At 41.7% G+C, this 20,001-nt stretch overlaps 1 protein-coding gene across 4 annotated transcripts in view; it reads right to left on the bottom strand.

The window, feature by feature from the left end:
• Positions 1 to 7,107: 7,107 nt before the first annotated feature.
• ULK2 (unc-51 like autophagy activating kinase 2) overlaps positions 7,108 to 20,001 on the bottom strand; it is a 52,257-nt gene continuing 39,363 nt past the window's right edge. For all 4 annotated transcript variants that reach the window (XM_030536416.1, XM_030536419.1, XM_030536417.1 and 1 more), the window contains 11 exons: positions 19,836 to 19,916; positions 16,889 to 17,175; positions 16,579 to 16,772; positions 15,933 to 16,042; positions 14,956 to 15,108; positions 13,954 to 14,162; positions 12,901 to 13,079; positions 11,753 to 11,871; positions 11,112 to 11,269; positions 9,937 to 10,072; positions 7,108 to 9,006 (listed from right to left, as the gene is read on the bottom strand). In XM_030536416.1, coding sequence (XP_030392276.1) covers positions 8,939 to 9,006; positions 9,937 to 10,072; positions 11,112 to 11,269; positions 11,753 to 11,871; positions 12,901 to 13,079; positions 13,954 to 14,162; positions 14,956 to 15,108; positions 15,933 to 16,042; positions 16,579 to 16,772; positions 16,889 to 17,175; positions 19,836 to 19,916 — 1,694 coding nt within the window. In that variant the 3' untranslated portion in view covers positions 7,108 to 8,938. The remainder of the gene's footprint in view (positions 9,007 to 9,936; positions 10,073 to 11,111; positions 11,270 to 11,752; positions 11,872 to 12,900; positions 13,080 to 13,953; positions 14,163 to 14,955; positions 15,109 to 15,932; positions 16,043 to 16,578; positions 16,773 to 16,888; positions 17,176 to 19,835; positions 19,917 to 20,001) is intronic.

Genomic DNA, 20,001 nt, shown 5'->3' with positions numbered 1-20,001 from the left:
CTCTCAGACTTAGGAGAGCCATGATAAGCAAAACATCCCGGGAAAGGCTCTTAGCAAGGGTTAAGCCAAAACCACAGTCCAGCAATGGGCAGGAAGTCAGTAAGAAGAGAAAGGGCAGGGATCTGCCTGAAAGACAGACCACATCTAGTACTGTAATGTAAATATGCAGATCCCTCTGGGGCCTCAGTTTCTTCCTTTGCTTTAGGCTACATCATAACAGAACAAACATGAATTTGTGTACAGTAGGAAATATTCAAGAGACAAGCACTGCCTGGGTGTAGGGTGATCAGATATCCCAATTTTATAGGGACAGTCCTGATTTTTGAGACTTTTTCTCATATAGGCTCCTATTACCCCCCACGCCATCCCGATTTTTCACATTTGCTGTCTGGTCACTCTACCTGGGTGAGACACAAATACATTCTCACGGTCTGCTTGAAATTACTCCAACTATTCCCTCCATGCAGTGATTCTCCAAGAAGAAAAAGATTCTGTTCCCAAGGGGCTGGGCGAAGGCCAGCTGCATTGTATAGGGTTTTTACAGGTTTTCCACTGTATTCCTAATATTCTTTTGAAAAGGGAAGTTTGCCTCCTTTCAAGTACTCTTGCTGGAGGCAACACTTTATTTGCAGCTGCCTAAACACAGAGCAGAAGTAGCTTCTAATGGAACTTTTCCCTTTGCCAGTATGAAGTGGATGGCAGTTGGATGTCAGTTCTGTACGCATCACATTTCTCCCCACAGCTCCAATTGCTTACCAGGCCTGGACTTGAACTTTGGCCCTTGCAAATACTCTGCTAGTTCACTGGCATTTTCTCACTCTGCATCATTGCCATGCTGGCATGGGAGAAGAGCAGGAGGCTTTTCAGAGTGAAAAAGGAGGTAAACAGTTTCTTTCTGTGGATTTTTACTCCAGCCTGCTGCCCCCGAGTGAAACAAGTAAAATAAAGGAAGCCTCCTAACTGGGGCTTGGGTTTGGGTTTGGGTTTGGGTTTGGGTTGTGAATTCGCTACCAGCAGGTTCAGTTTTGCCACAGACATTCACTGGTTATTTCTGTGGATAAACTTTTTGGGCCCAGCCAAATTCTATAACCACCTCCCCATTCCCATAGTTTATTATGCTCATAAGAGGTGCATTTCATTGTAGTTCCATGCTACTATATGCACTAGCTTCTGTCTATAGCTTTCTTCTTATGGTGTGTGATGTAGCATGGCCAGAGGGCAGCAAGAGAGTGATGGATGGGAGATATGTAAACCCCAGGATGATGAGAGCCTTATTCCCTGTAGAGGGAAGAGAGGCTGCTACAGATTATTTAGAGCACCAGAAACCAGTTAAGCCAATAAGAGCACCTGAGGCCAGTCATCTGATAAATGCCCCCTGCTTCAATCAGACAGTTGGAGGAGCTGAAGCAGAGTGGTGTGGTGTGGGAGTGGAGAGCAGTTTGGAAAAGTGCTGTGGCAGGCCAGAAGACCAAGACCCTAAGTAAAGGAAAATTCGGCATGTGCAGAGCAGAGGGACTCTACAGACACAAGGGGTTGGGAGAAACTTGGCCCAAGTGGAGAGAGGGCAGGAAACCCCACAAGCTGAAGGGGGAAGTAGCCCAGGGGAAGGAATTGCTAGTTCATGTGGTTCACTGCTATCCCTAGGGCCCCTGGGCTGAGACCCAGAGTAGAAGGTGGGCCCAGGTCCCTCCCTCTCCACTCCCCTTTTCTGGGACACTAGTGGGACAGTTGATACCCCAGTTCAGGGGTGAGAAATGGTGCCCTGAACCCCCACAAGAGGAAAAAGCACAGGACTTATAATAGTACCAGCAATTTGCCACAGGTGTTTAAAAAATGAGGTTTGAGATGATCCGTCAGAGAATACTTGTTGAAAGTTGGTCCTGGATGGATACAATGAACTCTGCTGGGATGGCTTAAAAACTACACTTGACTTGTGTCCAGCAACCTCCAAGGCTAAGCTGGAGTCACTTGACTGCCAGCCTCTGCCTCCCTGTTATCACATCATGTGAAGTGATAATTCCTTGAATCCATCAAGCATGTTCTTCCAGAAACCTGTGGTGCCAAAACTTATCCAGGAGGGGCAATATTTCCTCTCAGAGGCAGGACCTCACGCTGGAGTTCCATGCTGCCGTCGTCAGCAGCAGACAGGATTCACTCGTCACTGGGGCTAAAGCCTAAGATCACCCAACTTCAAGAGTTCTCATATATTGTTAACAAAACTCACTAGAAATGACATGGTGCAGCTGTTGGAATGACACTCACTCCAGAATATAGTCACACGCTGTTAAACAGAGGTCTGATGTCTGTATACACTCTCTCTTTAAACAAAAGCTCAGTGTTGTAAATGATTGTTTTGTTTCTGATATTTATATGGCAAGGATTTGTAAAGCTGTCAATACTTAATGAATAAAGAGTGTAAGAAAGTTCTTACTCTGGTACAGGCTTATTTCTGGGTCGTCATCTTATGTCAGCCCTCCTTAGGCCTGGGGCCTGGTATGGCAAAGCTGAAAGCTTACAGGCCCCAGTGTTGCATTACAGCCTTACTTTGCCAATATACATTCATCACTCATAAAGGCTTGTCAATCTTACACTCCTATCCTACTTAAACCTATCCATCACACAGTACTTTATTATCCTTAGCCACAACAACAAGTCCTCTATTAAGTGAAAAAAATTGGCTACATATGGAACTTGTTACACTTACGCACCATGATCTGCACCGTCTTCCTACATATTTCTGGATGCAATCCAAGATGTTGATTTCAACCTACAAAACCTTATAGGGATTGGGTCCCGGTTACCCTAGTGAGCCTCTCTTCCTGGATGATCTCAATTGCTGTGAAATTGCATCAGCTATAGAATATGTCCAGTTTTGAGTCACCAGATGTGTTCAACTTGAGATCACAGGGCAAATCCAATCTGCGTTCACAGCCTTTTCCAGGGGGAGAGGGGGGCAGAGTGGGGGAGAGAACATGCTTTGGTTTTGGAGGGGTTTGGCAGGACCCTAGACAGTGATCCTCAATTTGTGTCTTTTATAAGTAGGGCCCTACCAAATTAACAGCCATGAAAAACAAGTCATGGACCGTGAAATCTGGTCTTTTGTGTGCTTTTACCCTATATGGCACAGATTTAATGAGGGAGACCAGTGTTTCTCAAACTGGGGGTCCTGAGCCAAAAGGGGGTTAGGCAAGGTTATTTTAGGAGGGTCACAGTATCGCCATGCTTACTACTGTTCTGCTTTCGGAGCTGGGTGGCTGGAGATCATTTAAATCATTAAAAAGGGGAGAGAGAATAAGACAGAATATATTATTGCCCTTATATAAATCGATGGTACGCCCACATCTTGAATACTGCGCATAGATGTGGTCTCCTCACCTCAAAAAAGATATTCTAGCACTAGAAAAGGTTCAGAGAAGGGCAACTAAAATGATTAGAGGTTTGGAACGGGTCCATACGAGGAGAGATTAAAGAGGCTCAGACTTTTCAGCTTGGAAAAGAGGAGACTAAGGGGGGATATGATAGAGGTGTATAAAATCAAGAGTGACGTGGAGAAAGTAGATAAGGAAAAGTTATTTACTTATTCCCATAATACAAGAACTAGGGGCCACCAAATGAAATTAATGGGCAGCAGATTTAAAACAAATAAAAGGAAGTTCTTCTTTACACAGTGCACAGTCAGCTTGTGGAACTCCTTACCTGAGGAGGTTGTGAAGGCTAGGACTATAACCGCGTTTAAAAGAGAACTGGATAAATTCATGGAGGTTAAGTCCATTAATGGCTATTAGCCAGGATGGGTAAGGAATGGTGTCTCTAGCCTTTGTTTGTCAGAGGGTGGAGATGGATGGCAGGAGAGAGGTCACTTGATCATTGCCTGTTAGGTTCCCTCCCTCTGGGGCACCTGGCATTGGCCACTGTCAGTAGACAGATACTGGGCTAGATGGACCTTTGGTCTGACACAGTACGGCCGTTCTTATGCTCTTATGAGAATGCTGTTAGTCGGGCACCCCGCTCTGAAGGCAGTGCCCCACCAGCAGCAGTGCAGAAGGGTGGCAATACCATACCATGCCACCCTCACTTCTACACTGCTGCCTTCAGACTTGGGTGGCCGGAGAGTGGTGGCTGCTAACCAGGGGCCAAGCTTTGCAGGCAGCAGCACAGAAGTAAAGGTGGCAATACCATACCATGCCATCCTTCCTTCTGTGCTGCTGCTGGCTGCGGTTCTGCCTTCAGAGCTGGGCTCCCGACGAGCAGCCGCTGCTCTCTGGCCACCCAGCTCTGAAGGCATCACCACCAGCAGTAAGGGTAGCTGTACTGCAACCCCCCCTACAATACCCTCGTGACATCCCACCCCCCATCTCTTTTTTGGGTCAGGATCCCTACAATTACAATACCATGACATTTCAGATTTAAATCACTGAAATAATGAAATTTACAATTTTTAAAATTCCATGATCATGAAATTGACCAAAATGGACCATGAATTTGATAGGGCCCTATTTATAAGGGTGCATCCACAATGCAAGAACTACATGTTGGCTGCCTGCCCAAGCTAACTTGTATCTAGCTAGTGTGGGCAAGAATAGGAGTGAAGACTGGGGGGGGCCAAGTATGTACCCAAGTCTGTGCTGGGCTTGTGTGGAAGCCCGTGCTGTCTTCACTATCCTTGTTACCCATGCAGCTGGATTCAAGCTAGCTTGGGTTGACTAGCCTGTGCCTAGATTTTGCTGCACAGACCTACCCTTGGCATCCATTGTATCTACAGAATTGTCTGGGTGCATTAAGAGTGTCACAAAACCAGGCCAGAGAGGCACAAGATGGAAGAGATGTAGTCACAGAAGGTACAAATCCAGGAAGCTGGCCAGCATACATATGGAGATAAAGGAGAGTCAGAAATAGCTTCTGAAATTCCTGTAAAAAGAAAAAGGCTTTGAAGAGCCTAAATGAATAAAAGCAGCTCAGTTCATTTTCTGGTGTCACTTGTTTTGGGGGCAGTGGCTGACCTCGTTTGTGAGAGCAACATACAGTCGTACAAAGCAACGATCTTTAGGCATTGTAGACAGCTGGAGCAATGGAAAATGTGAACGCAAGAAAAGAAAAGCAATTGGTGCAAAGATTTGAATAAGACTCAGCAGCAATGCTTGCATTCAGTTAGCTTTCAGCTGAAGACAGGGAGTCTGCTGCCTACAAAAGGCAGCACCAACGTTTAGCTAGACTGGGCTCCTACTGAATAAGAGATGTTCCTAAAGGGGATACTCAGATATGCCTTGCTGCTCTAGGGTGCAGAGTAGCTAAGCATATGCCCTCTGCATTGATTAGGTCAAGTAAAGTTGAGGCATTAGAGAGGATGTAGTTTAGGATAAAAGGAGACTTTAAAAACTGCCAAGGAAATTTTGGCCATTTGAGAAGATAGTGTCAAGCAGATTTCAAAGGAGAGGAAATTAAGAGTGAAGGAGGGAAAAGTGGAGATCAAGCTACAAAGGAATGAGGTCTCCTGGCAGCCTGGCTGTCTGATGTTCAAAGCATCAGCATGTCTGAAAACAGCAGCATCCAACTTTCTTTGTACTAGGGAAGGAGAAAAGCTGTCTTCCCCCCCTTTTCTGTCCTGCTGGGCAAATAGAGTCTTGTCTTTACTCTTCCTCAATCTCCCCTCCTCTCTGAAATGCAAGTCAAAGAACTGGAAGATACTTTTCAAAGTATCAATTGACTCAATAATTAGTGCCTCAGATTTGACCTAACTTAAAATGCAGTACAGGAGGGGAAATATTAATAGAAAAGAGAATATTTTGAGATCTCACTGGTGGGTTAAAATATTCTGTTTTGATGTGTTCTACACAATGAATTTAACCGGAATTCATTGTCTGCACCAGAGGGAAAGAAGGCAATTCAGCTTTCCCAAGTAAAAAATAGCAAAGTCAGAACATAAACGGGGTTTCAAGATGCTCAGTGGACATTATGCGCTATGGAGAGCAGAAAAAAATGTACGTAGTACTAACCATGATCCTCTTAAGGGAAGATAAAGTCCACTGCATCTGAATTAGAAATACAGTACTGAAGGGGAGAGGTGTTTCCCCTTGATTTTTTTTTTTTTTTTTTAAAGGGTGAGAAAAGCTTCTGGTAGAATCAGACACTTGCTGTTCAATGGAGAGAACTGGAGCTAGGGGACAACTTCAGACTGTGTGTTGAATGTTTACACAGAAAGACAGGCCATGTTCAACACTGGCTGCCTCGTCCTCCTGGAAACCAGCAAACAAGAATGGCTCTCTCTTCTCCCTCCTGTTTGTGCAGCTGTAGACTGTTGGCAGGAGCAGAGGGGAGAGAGAGAGAGAGCCTGAATTCTGTGAAAGACAGACAACGAGTTCTTGGGAAAAGCTGCCTATCCCCCAGACCTTTGTATTAGGGCCAGATGCATGTTCAGCTATTCCAGCGGCACACCGTGCTCCTCCCTTTCCATTTTTTTATAATTAGGGTCCGGTTCTGAGCAGCTTCTCTCTTTTTCTGGCAAATGCTGGAAAATCTTGATAGTATAGCAAAGAAAAAACAGCCCTTTCTCAGGTACTCTGCCACACTCCACTGGGGAAGCAGCTTCAGCAGCACAATGGAAAGGACTAAATTTTGCAACTTTTAGCAGGCAGAAATGTCATTCAGAACCAGCCCATCTATCAGGTGTATGTAATTACATGTGTTTCTAGCAACTCGAACACTGAGCCTCTTTACTAAAGGCAACTAACAGGCATTTCACTGAAAGATTTCCAGCTCTTAGCCAAAAATCTGTTTAGCATCTTGTTTTTCAAATCCATGACATTTTTTAAACAAATCAAGGTTAACAGGTTTTGCTTTAAGGAAAGGTAGCTCCAGTACATGTCGTGCTGGAGACCATTCTGTCACCAGAGAGGTTGAGCACAAGCAGCAATGCAAGCTCCACCACGCTGCTCTGCCAGCATGCCTCAGCTGATTGCTGCCAGATGCACCTCTTGGCCTGTGAAGCAAGTTTAATCTCCAGGGCCTGTTCTGTCCTTGATTTAAACACTAGCCAATATTGCAGTGTTTTTTGAATATAAGGGTCCCCAATTATAGTGCAAGATACAAACTAAGGTTGTACCATAGAAACACATCTGGTGTCAGTCTTTATTTTACCTGAATATACATTTATACAGGCCATAATAAAAAGGCTATTATGCAACAGTTCAGTGAGTTATTACCTAGTTTCAATAATAATGCATGCAGTTACAAAGGAGAGGTAGAAACACTGTATTAAAGACCTAAAAATACAAATATTATATAAATAAACACTTTCAAATTAACTGTTGGAATTTCATACAGATAAATAAGGGTAAAAGTACATTACTTTGTCAAAGTAAAGGAAACACATGGTTATCAGTACACTAAAACAATATTGATGTATGAGAACTGTACAACTTTGTAAAATAGTTCAGACCACGGTATCTAAGAGAGGATTAAAGTGATTTTGTCCTGGAGAATGGTTTATTCAAGTATTCAAGCAGTTGAATTCCCCCCACCCCCCTCCCAAAAAAAAGGCAAAAAACCTTCCAAAAGTACAATATAGGAACCATTTCCAGAGAAGATGCCTAAATACTTTGTGAATTGCTGTTCTGATGATCTAAAGGGATGCTTGAAATGATAAATGCCTATGAGGCTATGGGACGCTTCCCACCTCTCCCTAAAAATGCACACACAAATACCCTGATTTTTCACGCACTGTATGTAGAAATCCCACATCACTAAATCAGCATCCCAATTCCAAACCTTATTTCTAGTCTTACATGGCTCCTAAAAGAGCCTCTCAATTTACAGTATTTGTTCTAATACTGTCCAAGAAACAGGATACAGACAGCTGTTGTTATACTTACAGAGACTGCAGGCAATAATGCACATACTGCATGCACAAGCAAAGATGCAACCAAACCTATATAGAAAGCAAACAGCCAGCAACTCAAAACATTTCCATTACTGAGAAAGTCTGTAGCAGTAGTTACTCAAGTATTAGATAAATAGTTATAAAATGGAAAGGTTCACATGAATACAAGTTTTTACAGATGGTCTGAAAGTCTTCGACAAGCTACATTTGGAATTCTGAAAAGGATTTTATATACACTGAAATAAAACTTTTTCAGCTAAGTCCATTGTGCCTTTTCTCTTGTTTTTTTTTAAATTAAATTAACAGTTCTTCAAAAATGAATGTACAGTTGCTTTAGTAAATTAGTGCAATACAAACTGTTTTGGAAGAAGAACATCTAGTTGTTTCTATATCAGCTGATAAAATTGTTTGAGTATTTTGAAGAGATGGAGCAAAATTTCTTCCATTGACCTCTTCCTCCCATTCTTTAAAAGGTACTTACTTCCCACCTTTCCTCTATTCACTGATGAGCTGTATTTACAAGATGTAAGCTTGGATCCAGACAAGCTTAGCCACAAAAGCTTCAAACTGCAGGTTTATACATTTGGAATTTCATACCCTCATTCAACAGTCTGATACTGGCAATTAAAAAACAGTCCTCCACAAACCTTTGAGTGGAATCTCCCTATGAAAGCTTTGTATACTTTGTGAAGAAGGATCCATTCTGAATAGTCCTTTATAAGGAAAATAAAACTGATCGTTGTAGTTAAAAGTACATGTACAAAGTTCAGTTAGAAACGTGAAGACCTATTTCTTTTAAATTCTGCTGCTAAGAGGAAAAAGGGACGAGTGACTTTATCAGTAAGGCAGATTTTCTATAAACGTTGTACTTTTGGATTTTTTCCTCTTTGAATTTACTGCTGTTTCTTTGGTAGTCACCATAGAACTTTAAAAACTGTCTTCCACAGGGCAGTGGGACAATGACAACAAAAAGTAGCAAAAAAAAAAAAAAAAAAAAAAAGAAAGGGTACAATGTCACTGAGTGGTCCCTTCTGTTCACACCACCTGGTCCTTGGGATACTGCTACTGTTCATATACAGCCACTGTACTATAGCAAAGTGCAGAGAGCCGTCGCTCAATGCTAGATTTATCTGAAAAAAACCCACAAATGTTAAAGTACAGTCAAGTTCTGAACACATCAAGCGCAAATTCATTTCAGTGCAGAAAGAATAAAATGATTGCATCAAAACGGACATGACTCTTCAGGTTATATAGCACCATCAGCTAAGGACGAACGCTTGAAAACCATCCAAACTAGCTGCTCCTCTCGTGCTTGCTGCTTTTATAGGCTACGCCTAACCATGAAATTACAGATTTACATATATTTAATACATACACAAATATAAGTGCCCGTCTTACACTCTAGGTGCCTCCCCATGAGTTAAATATACAAGGCAGATAATAAATATCAGCCAAAGGAAGTTCAGCTGCATTCAGAGGATTTTATTTAAAAAGTTAAACACAGAGCTCAGCACAGGGATTTCTACCCACTGTTTGTGTTTAGTCTTGTTTCAGAAGTCCAGCATTTATCCTTTGGATTTACTTTTTAAATTGAATTTATTACAAATCTACTTTTGCCCTTCATTTGTCCAGTTTTCCACTTTTGGAACATAGATTTGTTCCTCTGAGTTCTTACATTTTAAAAACTCTTGTCTTAGTCATCAGTAATAGCTTCCGCTACAAGTGCAATACTGCAAAAGGCTTTGTGCCTTGACATGCAGCAGCATTTGCCTTGTGAAGAGGCTTTGCATGGATTGCCATGGATCGGCAAACAATACTAGAGGTGAAATCCTAGCTCTCCTGAAGTCAATGGCACAACTCCCATTGACTTCAACTGGGCCAGGATTTCTCCCAAAACGTTAGACCCGTTTATTCTGTTCTCCATAGCCAGATGTTGCTATTTTTATAATAAAGAAGCACTTTATGCATTTTGAAGAGAAGTAGATGATCAAGTTTTTTACGCTCTCCAGAATTTCCAGTTACTACCAAGGTACACAAAATACAGTCTCCAAATAACTTACATTTGTGAACGTTTTCTATATCTGCAGGGTCCTGCAGTATCTTAGTTAGTCCTTCCAGCAGCATGGCTGCTTTGTGGTATCGATATGTAATATCTTCTGTCTGCTGAAACATCTCATCTAGTGCTGCTGACTGAACCTGGAAGCATTCATTAGTATTAGCTATATGAATTGTTCTAAGCAAATACTATTATAAAAAGTTGTCTCAGAGAACTGACTGATTAATGAGCATGACTCTGTGGATGCTAATTAACAGTGCTTCTGTACCTTAAATATGCTGGTCTGGTTTTATAATTTTTAATATAATCTTATGGAGATGTTACAGGAAAGTAAGTTTCTGTGTGCCATTAGGTGAACAGAGTCCTGTATGTAGAGACTGTGAAATGCTTTATGATCCTTCACTATTAAGGATGGTACCATATATACGTACATTTCAAATTGTAACTACTCAAATATACACACCTGTTATCAAGCTTATTTTATTTGTGAGGGAGACAAGCTAATCCGTATGTGGCTACCGAGTCATGGAGGTAAAATACAGTGGATACTTGCCAAGATCTTATGTCTAACCCCACTATTTATCCATTTCCATTTCACCAGAACTTCCCCTTATCTGAAAGTAAGTCAGTCTCCTAAAGTGATACAGTTGCTGCACCTTGTTCCCGGGTTTACCCAAATATCTGTGTACTCAAAACTTGTCAGATACACAGATACCTTTTCCCCATGTTTCTTTATTAACATTTTTATTTTCTATAGACCTGCTGACACACTTGTCCAACCTAGGAGTCCCCCAACTCTAAACAACTCCCTAAACTAAAACCAGCTGATTGGGAAGTTGTGTGTGTTCTATTTCTATGCATCAGTAAGCTTTATTGTGTGATACTCAGGCGGACAGAAGCCCATCATAGACTGTACAGCTTAGCACTGCATTTTGTAGTATCTCTATACAAAACCTGCTGATGTGTGGGAAAACCTCAGAGCAACTGTATCAGCGAGGCACTTCAGAAATGATCTGGGGGAAGATTACATCAGCCCTGGCACGAACGGGATTAAGGCCAAACATGCAGTGCTATCTCGTTAGATTAGAGAGATGTGTGAGAGGAGGTTGTGCCCATCACAAAGTGTTACTATTTTTACTGATCTCAATACCCTAAATGCAGGTGAAAGGAATGATTTACCATTTCCACAGCACAGTTGTAGATGAGTTTCTCTGCGGTTACACTGTTGATTTCATCTACAAATCTTTGTTTGTCAGAGAAGAAACGATTCAGCTTTTCTGTCAGCTTCTTACACATGGTGATGCAGAATTTGTATTGTTCATTCAGAGTTTTGACAACTGGAGAAAGTCAGTGTTAAGAAAAGGTTAAAACATTTAAATTCAACTTTACAAGTCAGCTTTCTAATCAAGTGAGTGTTTATCTTTGTAGTTTTATTTTACCATCTACTGTGTCATTTTTGCTGTCGGGAGAGTATTATCAAATAATTTTCACTTCATATTAATAATTACCCATTCCCTAACCACTAACGACATCTTTTTGTCATAGTAATTAAGCAATTCTGTGTCTGCAGTTCTCTCTCTCCAGAAGTGCAAGTAAGCATGGTCAGTTCTGGAAAGTGCTAAAATACCTCCTTTGCCCAGCTGACTGAGTCGAAGTTTCCTTAGTCACTAGTAGAGCAAGAAAGGAGTATGGTGTTTGGCCACAGTGAGATCCTGAATGTTTCAACTTAATTCTTTTCACTGATGGGCCAAAGAAATGTCAATAATTCACAAGCAAAGGAAATGAAACTATCAGTGTCCAAAAGCAATGGCTGCATATACCTTGTTTAACAGCAGTGGATGGGTTCAGTTTTCCCGATTTGATCTGTGCTTTGGCCAGATGCAGAGAAGATGCTAGTAGCTGTGCTGCTTTCATATATAACACCAGCTGCTCTACTTGTCTAGAAAAAAATAAATTTTAGCATTGATTTTTTACAGATTTTCTTCTTTGTTAAATAAAGATATTCAACCCACAGCCAGACGCTCAGATATTAACCAGACACCCTCCCAATGGCTCTGCTCCCCACACTATGTGCTGGCAGGAAATAACTGTCAGGGAGTGAGGAAACAGGTGTACAAAAATGACAAAGCACCCCAGGTCCTCTGTGCCGCACTGGTTGTGAGAGATCCCATCTCTCTGGCCAGGAGAGAGTGCACATATAAACTTTGCTTTCATGTGCAAAACAGAAGAAACCCAATTTGTTGTTTGTAGGTTAATTACATGAGGCCAATGTCCTTCCAGAAAGCCCCTGCTTGCACTTTTCTCTTGAGTGTTCTTACAACCACCCCTCCACCTCCCGCCCAGGGGTTACTTTCAGAATTACAACATTTAGGACCATCACACACATTAGGTTTTTTGTTTTTTTTTCCTGCAGGAAGGGAGAAATGACTGAGATTTCCACTCCCATCACCAGCATGTTCACCTTATTTCTCCTCACTTCTAAAGGTTTCACGTCAGGACTGAGCTGCTTCTCCGACAGAGGCTTAGATGTGACTCCTTTTGGAACGCAGTATTGCTGCTCCTGGTCAGCCAGAGATGGTTACTGATGGAGTCATGCAAAGAGCGCCCTTTTCCCCATAACTGAGGGTGTGAAGACTGGAGCTCAGATTCCCAGGCATGACAAAGCGTAACACTGCTCCAGGCAGCAGCCACCAACCTTGCCCTCCACTCATCTTGACAGTTCAGAGGGAAAAAAACCCAACACCCCCCCAAAAACACTTTCCCTTTTCCAGGATTCCTAGTTCTTCATCTGCCACTCTATGGGCCTTTTTGCTTTTCAGTTGTTAAAAAATGTTCATACTACCACCAAACGTTCCCTAAAGCAGAAAGGTCACTTCTGACAAAGTCAGAACGAGGACTGTCATGAGCAGACATATGAATTCATCTGAAATTCACTAATTCTATAACAACTACTTAGCCAAATACCTACCCCCATTCTTTGCTTAGCTGGCTTATCTGATCAACAACCACACTCTCCTGAATCTGATACAATGACACTGCAGAGGTGCACAGTTCTGGGTTTCCTCCCCGTACTGCTGTCAGGTCCAGTACACATTCTATAAATGTCAGCATCATGTTCAGATGACGCAGTGTATCTGTATGTTCTCTCTGTCAGAAGGAAAAGAGAAGACAATTTAATCACAATAGCTGCCATGTATTTGCCATATGGCCTATCTGGGGAATGGTCAGCATCTTGGCAACACTGTGCAACGCACACAGGATTAATACTAATAGCAGGAGCTCAAGGACTCACTAGCTCAAAGAGAATCGAGATGAATTATCTTGCTTTTAAAACAAATCTAAACATATTGCAGATATATGCTAAAACCTTGTAACAAAGGCCCAAAGAGTCAGGACACTGAGCTCTAAGTTTGTTGAAACCAATCTGCAGAGTGACTAAAGAACTCACAAGTGGCATGTATTTATTATTTTATCAGCAACCACAAGGATGCTAGACCCTTGTATAGGAGAAACCAAAAGAAGTGTTCAGCTTTTATTGTATAACATATTTGGTATCTAACAACAGAGTTGATCTAAAGCTTCAGTATTTAACATCTGCTTTACTCCAATTTAAATTCAGCTCTACAATCATTAGGTTCATTGATTAAAGTGCTGGCACAATTCCCTGTTTGCTGGCTTTGGACAAGCAGTAAGCTATGGCAGGGTGTGCACTGTCACTGTCAGCACACATGTAACATTGATTTGGCACTGAAATAGTGTCCTATCAGTGGAAAGCTTTGTTAAACCAAAGTAGACATGCTCATTTTGTCCCCTATGAAAATACAGGAGATACAAGGAATAACTGTCAGCTAGAAAAGGACAAACAGATAGGGAACTTTTTTCAAGCTTTACAAAGGAATATTGTCCAGTAAAAAGGAAACTATTAAAAGCACAATTCAGGCAGAGGCTCAGCCATATTTCCATCATTTCTAAGTAATCATTTATTGGCATCAAACATGACAAAACATTATTTTTTCTGTACCTCCATTAATGTTTCCTCAGGCAGTTCAGGAGCTTCAAAAGTGATAAAACCCTCTAAGCTGGGAGGTGAAGTACCATACGACATGTACTTCAGACTTGGAGCTGCCTCTGCTCCAGGAGGAGAAGAACCCATATAAATACCAGGAGGGGAGCCCATATATACACGGCCACTAGTAGAGCAGAGAGACCCTCCAGAACTGTTTGATCCAACTATAAGAAAAATAAAACACATTCAGTCCAACAGCTTGGTCCATTTGGCAGCTCTGGGCTAAAGTTAATAATAAAAGATAAAGCAGAAGCCACCACAAATTCATCTGGGGGAGCTTCTTGTTATGCTTTATATCGTCAGTCCAGCATCTGAGCAGCATTTCTTATTAGACAGTGAAGACTTATGAAATGGGCTTTGTGAGAAGAAAAAAAGTGATTGGCTGACACGGATTCTGACTGCAGGTACCCGGTCAAAATCAACAGACAGAATCAAGTTCACAAAAACACCCTTATGCAGATCTGCTGGACATCCACACTTCATATGGAAGAAGGCATTTAGCCTGTTGGCTTCTATATTTCAAAGCACACACTAAGGCGTGCTGGATTCCAGTACACTTCCAAACCTTATGCATTATTCCTTGCATACTGTGTATGACCAAAGGGCAGAGACAGGTTTAAAAATCTACTTTTTTATATTTTGGAACAAACAACTGGGTATGCCACGGAGCAGTGTTCGATCCCATCGCAGACATGGCGCAGACTGTCACAAACGTACACAGTAGAATGTTCAACTAGCAACCCCACCCCTCTCTTGAGGAGAGAAACTCAGAAGACCTAGACTGACATTCCTCTCTAGTCCTGATTATTGTTTGACACCTGCTACAGCATTGTCTTGAGGCCTTTCTGTGCCATGCACCTTACAAACACAGGAGAAGAATCAGGTCCCAGTTCCAAAGAGCTTACAAATTTAGGCATCACATTTGCCAAAGAGACATTGTTTTAAGGAGTGTCTTACCTGAAGTTGTTCTAGTTCTGAGGACCATGTGGGTGCAAGTAGGAGGAGCAGCACTGTTTGGAGGGGAACCCACAGTAAACATTACTGCCCTAGAACTTGTTCCAGTTACCATGGAAGGAGGTGCCATTGCAATTCCACAGGCCCCTGCTGGAGCTGAAATAAAAGGTTTACATGGTATGTTAGTCCTTATGATACAATACACAGCACTTTCTGAAACAGAGCCAGACTTTGGACTAGACTGGTCAAAAACGAGAGCATCTTCAAAGTCTGACAGCAAATAATACACATGCCACAAGTAGTGCTGGGCCGCTTGGCTGAACACAAACAGAACTAAGATGCACCCTTAGCTTTTCACATCTCCTTCCAAGTTCCACTTGAAACTAAATTTGCTCTTAAACGCTTCTCTTCGGGAAGAGAACTGGAGATGACTTTTGAAAACCTGGAGACAGTGCTTAGACTCTCTGGAAATAGATGCTATAGAAAATAAGACAGGCAGGAAGGAGGCTGAAAAAAAAAAAAAATCAGGCCTCCATGGATAGCACCCTGGTTTCAAAAAAACTGTTGGTAATTCTAGCCATAAGGTTGGTACAGCATCCTCTGTTGGCTGGTTTATGGAAGGCACAATCACACAAGCTGGAATAAGAAGATGGAGTTGTAACCGAGGTAGTGAAAAAAAACCCAAATGAGCGTACACAGCTCTGATATTTTTATAATTAGGGCAGTTCTGGGACGCTACTATTTACAGACAGTGCCCAACTATATATGGTGCTTTATAAAGATATTCAACATAGACATGCAGAAATCTTCTGAAGAGTTTATGTTTGTGTCAAAGTATTATTAGAACCAACATTAGTGTTCGTGACACAGCAACCACTTTAACCAGTGAGCATGTTGATAAAAACTCCTAATACCGATGGAATGATAATTTGGCTGTACGCTTTAAACTACAATAATATCTGAATTAATCTGTTCTTTACCTGTATCCATTGGTCGCTCAGTATTGAGGCTGTCTGTGCTGCCCTCATATAACTGGCCACCAAGGATAGTCTTCGCTTGCTGATCTGACAACTTCCCAGTACTGACAGATCTACACAGAAAAGCAAATGAAAATGAAAAAAATTCTCAATGTAGCCTCCTCTGCACCTCATAACTGAGGGTGGCTTTCTGGTAGATGTTACACATCTCATTTCAAGAATTCTCTGTAGTATCAACACTGCACTTACTGAAATAAAACTGACTACAATCGTGCAAAGACCGCAAAGGTTAAGATGGTATTTCAAATTTAGCCATATTAAGTTTATCAGAATTCTGAAGTAAAAGCTGGAAGGAGGCTAACAGTGGAGACTAGAACTCCAAATTTAGATGATCAAAACAAATAAAAGGGAACTTAACAACAATATGGTGAAGCAGTCCAGGACGTCAACACTATTTTTTTTACACTGCACATGAGGTTTCTGTGGTACACACTAACCTCCAATGTCTCCATAGCAAGAAATATCTCAAAACAAACCACAGGCTATAAATTGCACGCAACAGCACTCCGGTTTCAAAACAGCATGGCAATTCTATAGACAAGTTATGCCTACACAATGTCTGCAGTTTGTAAATAGATATGATTTCTACCTGCCAAATGGAGCCTTGCTGTGCTGTTCTACTGCCTGTTTTTCACTTCCTTGTGTCGAGTGGAAGTGCGTGAAGTCCCTTGGGTCAGTCATGTCTTTAGACTGCAATGGGACATCCGCCGAACCCTGACGACTAACCAAGGCCAGCAGGTTTGAGGATGCTTGAGTCTTAGGTATCTTGAAAGGAGCAGTTGCCTAAACAAGCATTGAATCTGGTTAGCATACAAGTGAGTACTCTCAGATACTGAGATAGCTGTAGGTAAGTACTATATCGTAACAATTTTTTTCAGACAGAATTAAGTTTAACAAACCTTAGTGGGAGAGCCAATAATTGTTGGTAATGGAGTTTTAAACAGCCAATCTGAGCTCCTAGGTGATGATCCCATATGTTTTGTAGGTGATGTTCCCAGGCTGACTGGCCTACTTGGCTGCGGAGAGTAGCAATACCCATACCCTGCATATGATGGGCATACAGGGTCGGAATGTTGCTTTCGAAGTTTCTGTTTGTTCTGGTAGATATCTGTTAGAGTCGGGGCACTCTGCAGCCTGGCTCCCATCAAGAGGGACTGTGGTGACTGAGACTGTGGTACTGGAGAACCTGGGGAGAGGCACCAAGAAGAAAGTGTGATTCTGCTAGCAGTGGCTTCAAAACAGTCCTACAAAATATGAAACATTAAGCGACTCTGAAGTTAATCTGAAAGGACAGGGTTTTATATCATTGTGAGATATGTCTGTTCATCAGCTGGCAGGAGGAGTGGATTCAGAATGCCAACTGCCCGAACTAAAGGCTAGATGTACAGTGAGGAGTGATACACAACATGGTCAGTCATCCAAAGGGACAGGATTTCAAGGTGACAGCTGTACTGGCTGCTTCAGGACCTCTGGAGAGTTGAGCCATAATAAATGAAAGGGTCAGCTCCAACAGATACAGCACACCACGTGCTTAACTCTCAATTAAAGCAGCCAAGATAAAAGAAAGAGTAATGGAATTACACTACTGTTTATAGTATCTGAAGGGAACATTTTTTAGGACAGTATCACTGAGAAGTTACTTTAAACAATGACAGTAATTACTAAAGGAAAGCTTTTCAAACATAACATTACTAAAGGTGGAAATGGATAACAAAAAAAAGCACAGGAAGTGAGGAAGGGAACCCACCCTTCTGACTTTTTCCTATTCTGATAATCTTTTGATAATAAGTCACAATTTTTTTTATTTTATTTTTTTAAGTTTAATTAAACAGTCTCCAATCATAAAAGGCAACTCATCTCATGGCTTCTGCAAAGAATGCAGATACTAACAGAACAAGGTAATGCAAAGAGCTATTACTTCAATTATTTGTTTTCTACCTTCCACCAAAGGGAATATTTCGTAAAAACCCCCCGTGCCCAAAACAAGTCCACTCCTTGGCACGAACGTCAGGTTTTTCTTGTGCAAACCTAGACAAAGTAACTTTAGGACCCATTTGGTTAAATAATGAGCTTTGAGTAAGGAGTATTATCTCAAAAGTTGCACCCAAAAACAAGTGCCCTTCCTAAAGGAACTATTTTCTGTCTGTGCAGCTCATGTTCCAGATGGAGCATTAAAATGTGATGCTGTAAATTCTGTGTTCCTAATGGGAATGCAACTAGTTTGTTAATATCAAACTTCAAACGCAAAATGGCCAGTTATCAATGCCATCGGTTATATTGACTGAAATTTGATGGCATCCTCTTCTACTTCAGATGAGGTATTGCACCAAGTGAGGATTGTACATAATACTGACGTCTCATGGTCACAGCCTTGATGATAACACATACCTCTTCACAATCTTAAACAACTCTGACAATGAAGTGCTAACACTTTTACTTATCTTTAAGTCAAGTTGAAGAACTTTGAAAATACACCACAGTGGTTAACTTCTTTGCTTGTTTTTCATGCTATACTGTATAGTAACGTGGCAATATATCCGTTTCTTAAGAGGCAGCCAAATCAATAGTTTTTTGAATTCAGGTTCTGTTTCATAAACTGGTGCATCCAAAACCACTCATCTTAAACCTTCTTCCAAGTTCATTCAATTAAGTGTCTGTAACTATTTAGCCAAATCTTTTAATTACCTTATGAGGCCTACATTCACTATAGTTAAAGTGACTGTGACCTACCTCACCTTGATTTAATTCCATTCCATTAAGCAATGACTGTTTTGGAAATAACCTGCTTGCCCACAATTCCAGAGTGCTCATGTCAGATTCTCCCTCTGAATTCTCAGTTTTCTGCATATAAAAGTCAGGGCAATTGCCTGGGGCCACAGGGGCCCACACAAAGCTATGTTGCTCAGGATTCAGCTTCAGCCCCAGGTGGCAGGGCTCCAGGCCACAGGCTTCAGCCCTATGTGGTGAGGCTTTGGCTCTCTGCCCTGGGCACCAGCAAGTCTAACACTGGTCCTGCTTGGCAGACCCTCTGAAACCTGCTCGCAGTCCCCGAGGGGGCCATGGACTCCTGGTTGAGATCCACTGGACTAGATAACCCTTGCAGTCCTTTCTAATCCTATGGTATTATTTCAAAATAAGATATCTAACATTTTAGATTCTTCAGACATAAGCGCCCCTTGAGCAGGAGAGAAATGGACCAACACTGGTGGCAAAGTCACTATTTAAACTTCAGTTAGAAATGGTGTAGTGTGTTCTTCTGAGCAATTCTTCTGTATCCCTTTTGAGTAGTCCTTCCATAGGCCCCATCTTAAATAGTATCAAATAAAGCATGAATCCTGATCTTCTTCCTCAGTTTGCTGCCTACATGCCCTAATGATTTATGATGAACTAAGTTTATTGCATGCCTAGCAACACTAATGTCAGACACTAGTCAGTTCCCTGAGGGAATGAGGATGGGAATGTTGAACACAGACACTAATATTTCTTGCTGCCATTTCTCATGACATGCTGATCCATCACAACCACATTTCGAGAAGTACTTTACTGTTACTGATTATATTCCAAGTTCATTTCCATCCTTGGTTAATAACCTGCAGGGGACCAGAATATAGAGCTGTTCTTCAACCTTGTGAACTACAGAGACAAGTCAATTTCTTATGGTCTTGCGGACTGACCACAGGGATGGAGACTGGTGACCTAGGTACTTTTCTAAATTCTACAAACTTACCATGTAACCTTCGGTAAGCCACTTGGGGGTAATGGGGCACATAAAGTGAGACTAAAACCTAACTTCATCCAGTGCATTCAGGTTTACAGTGAAATGGAACTTGACCTAATGCCACTCACCTGAGGCGTTTCTACTCCTTGATTCATGCCCTTGAGGTTGACCACAGCAACAGTGCCCAAGCTGCTCAGGTATGGTTCCAACTAAGCACATTAAAAGCAAGAATATAAGTTTATATTTCTACCTTACTGATGAGGGAAGGACAGCAGTATAAGAACAACAGACTGC

The sequence above is a fragment of the Gopherus evgoodei genome, chromosome 17 (assembly GCF_007399415.2).
Source record: "Gopherus evgoodei ecotype Sinaloan lineage chromosome 17, rGopEvg1_v1.p, whole genome shotgun sequence".
NCBI classification, from domain to species: domain Eukaryota; kingdom Metazoa; phylum Chordata; order Testudines; family Testudinidae; genus Gopherus; species Gopherus evgoodei.
Note: the sequence above shows the minus strand (reverse complement) of the source record. Positions and strands in the feature narration are given on the sequence as shown.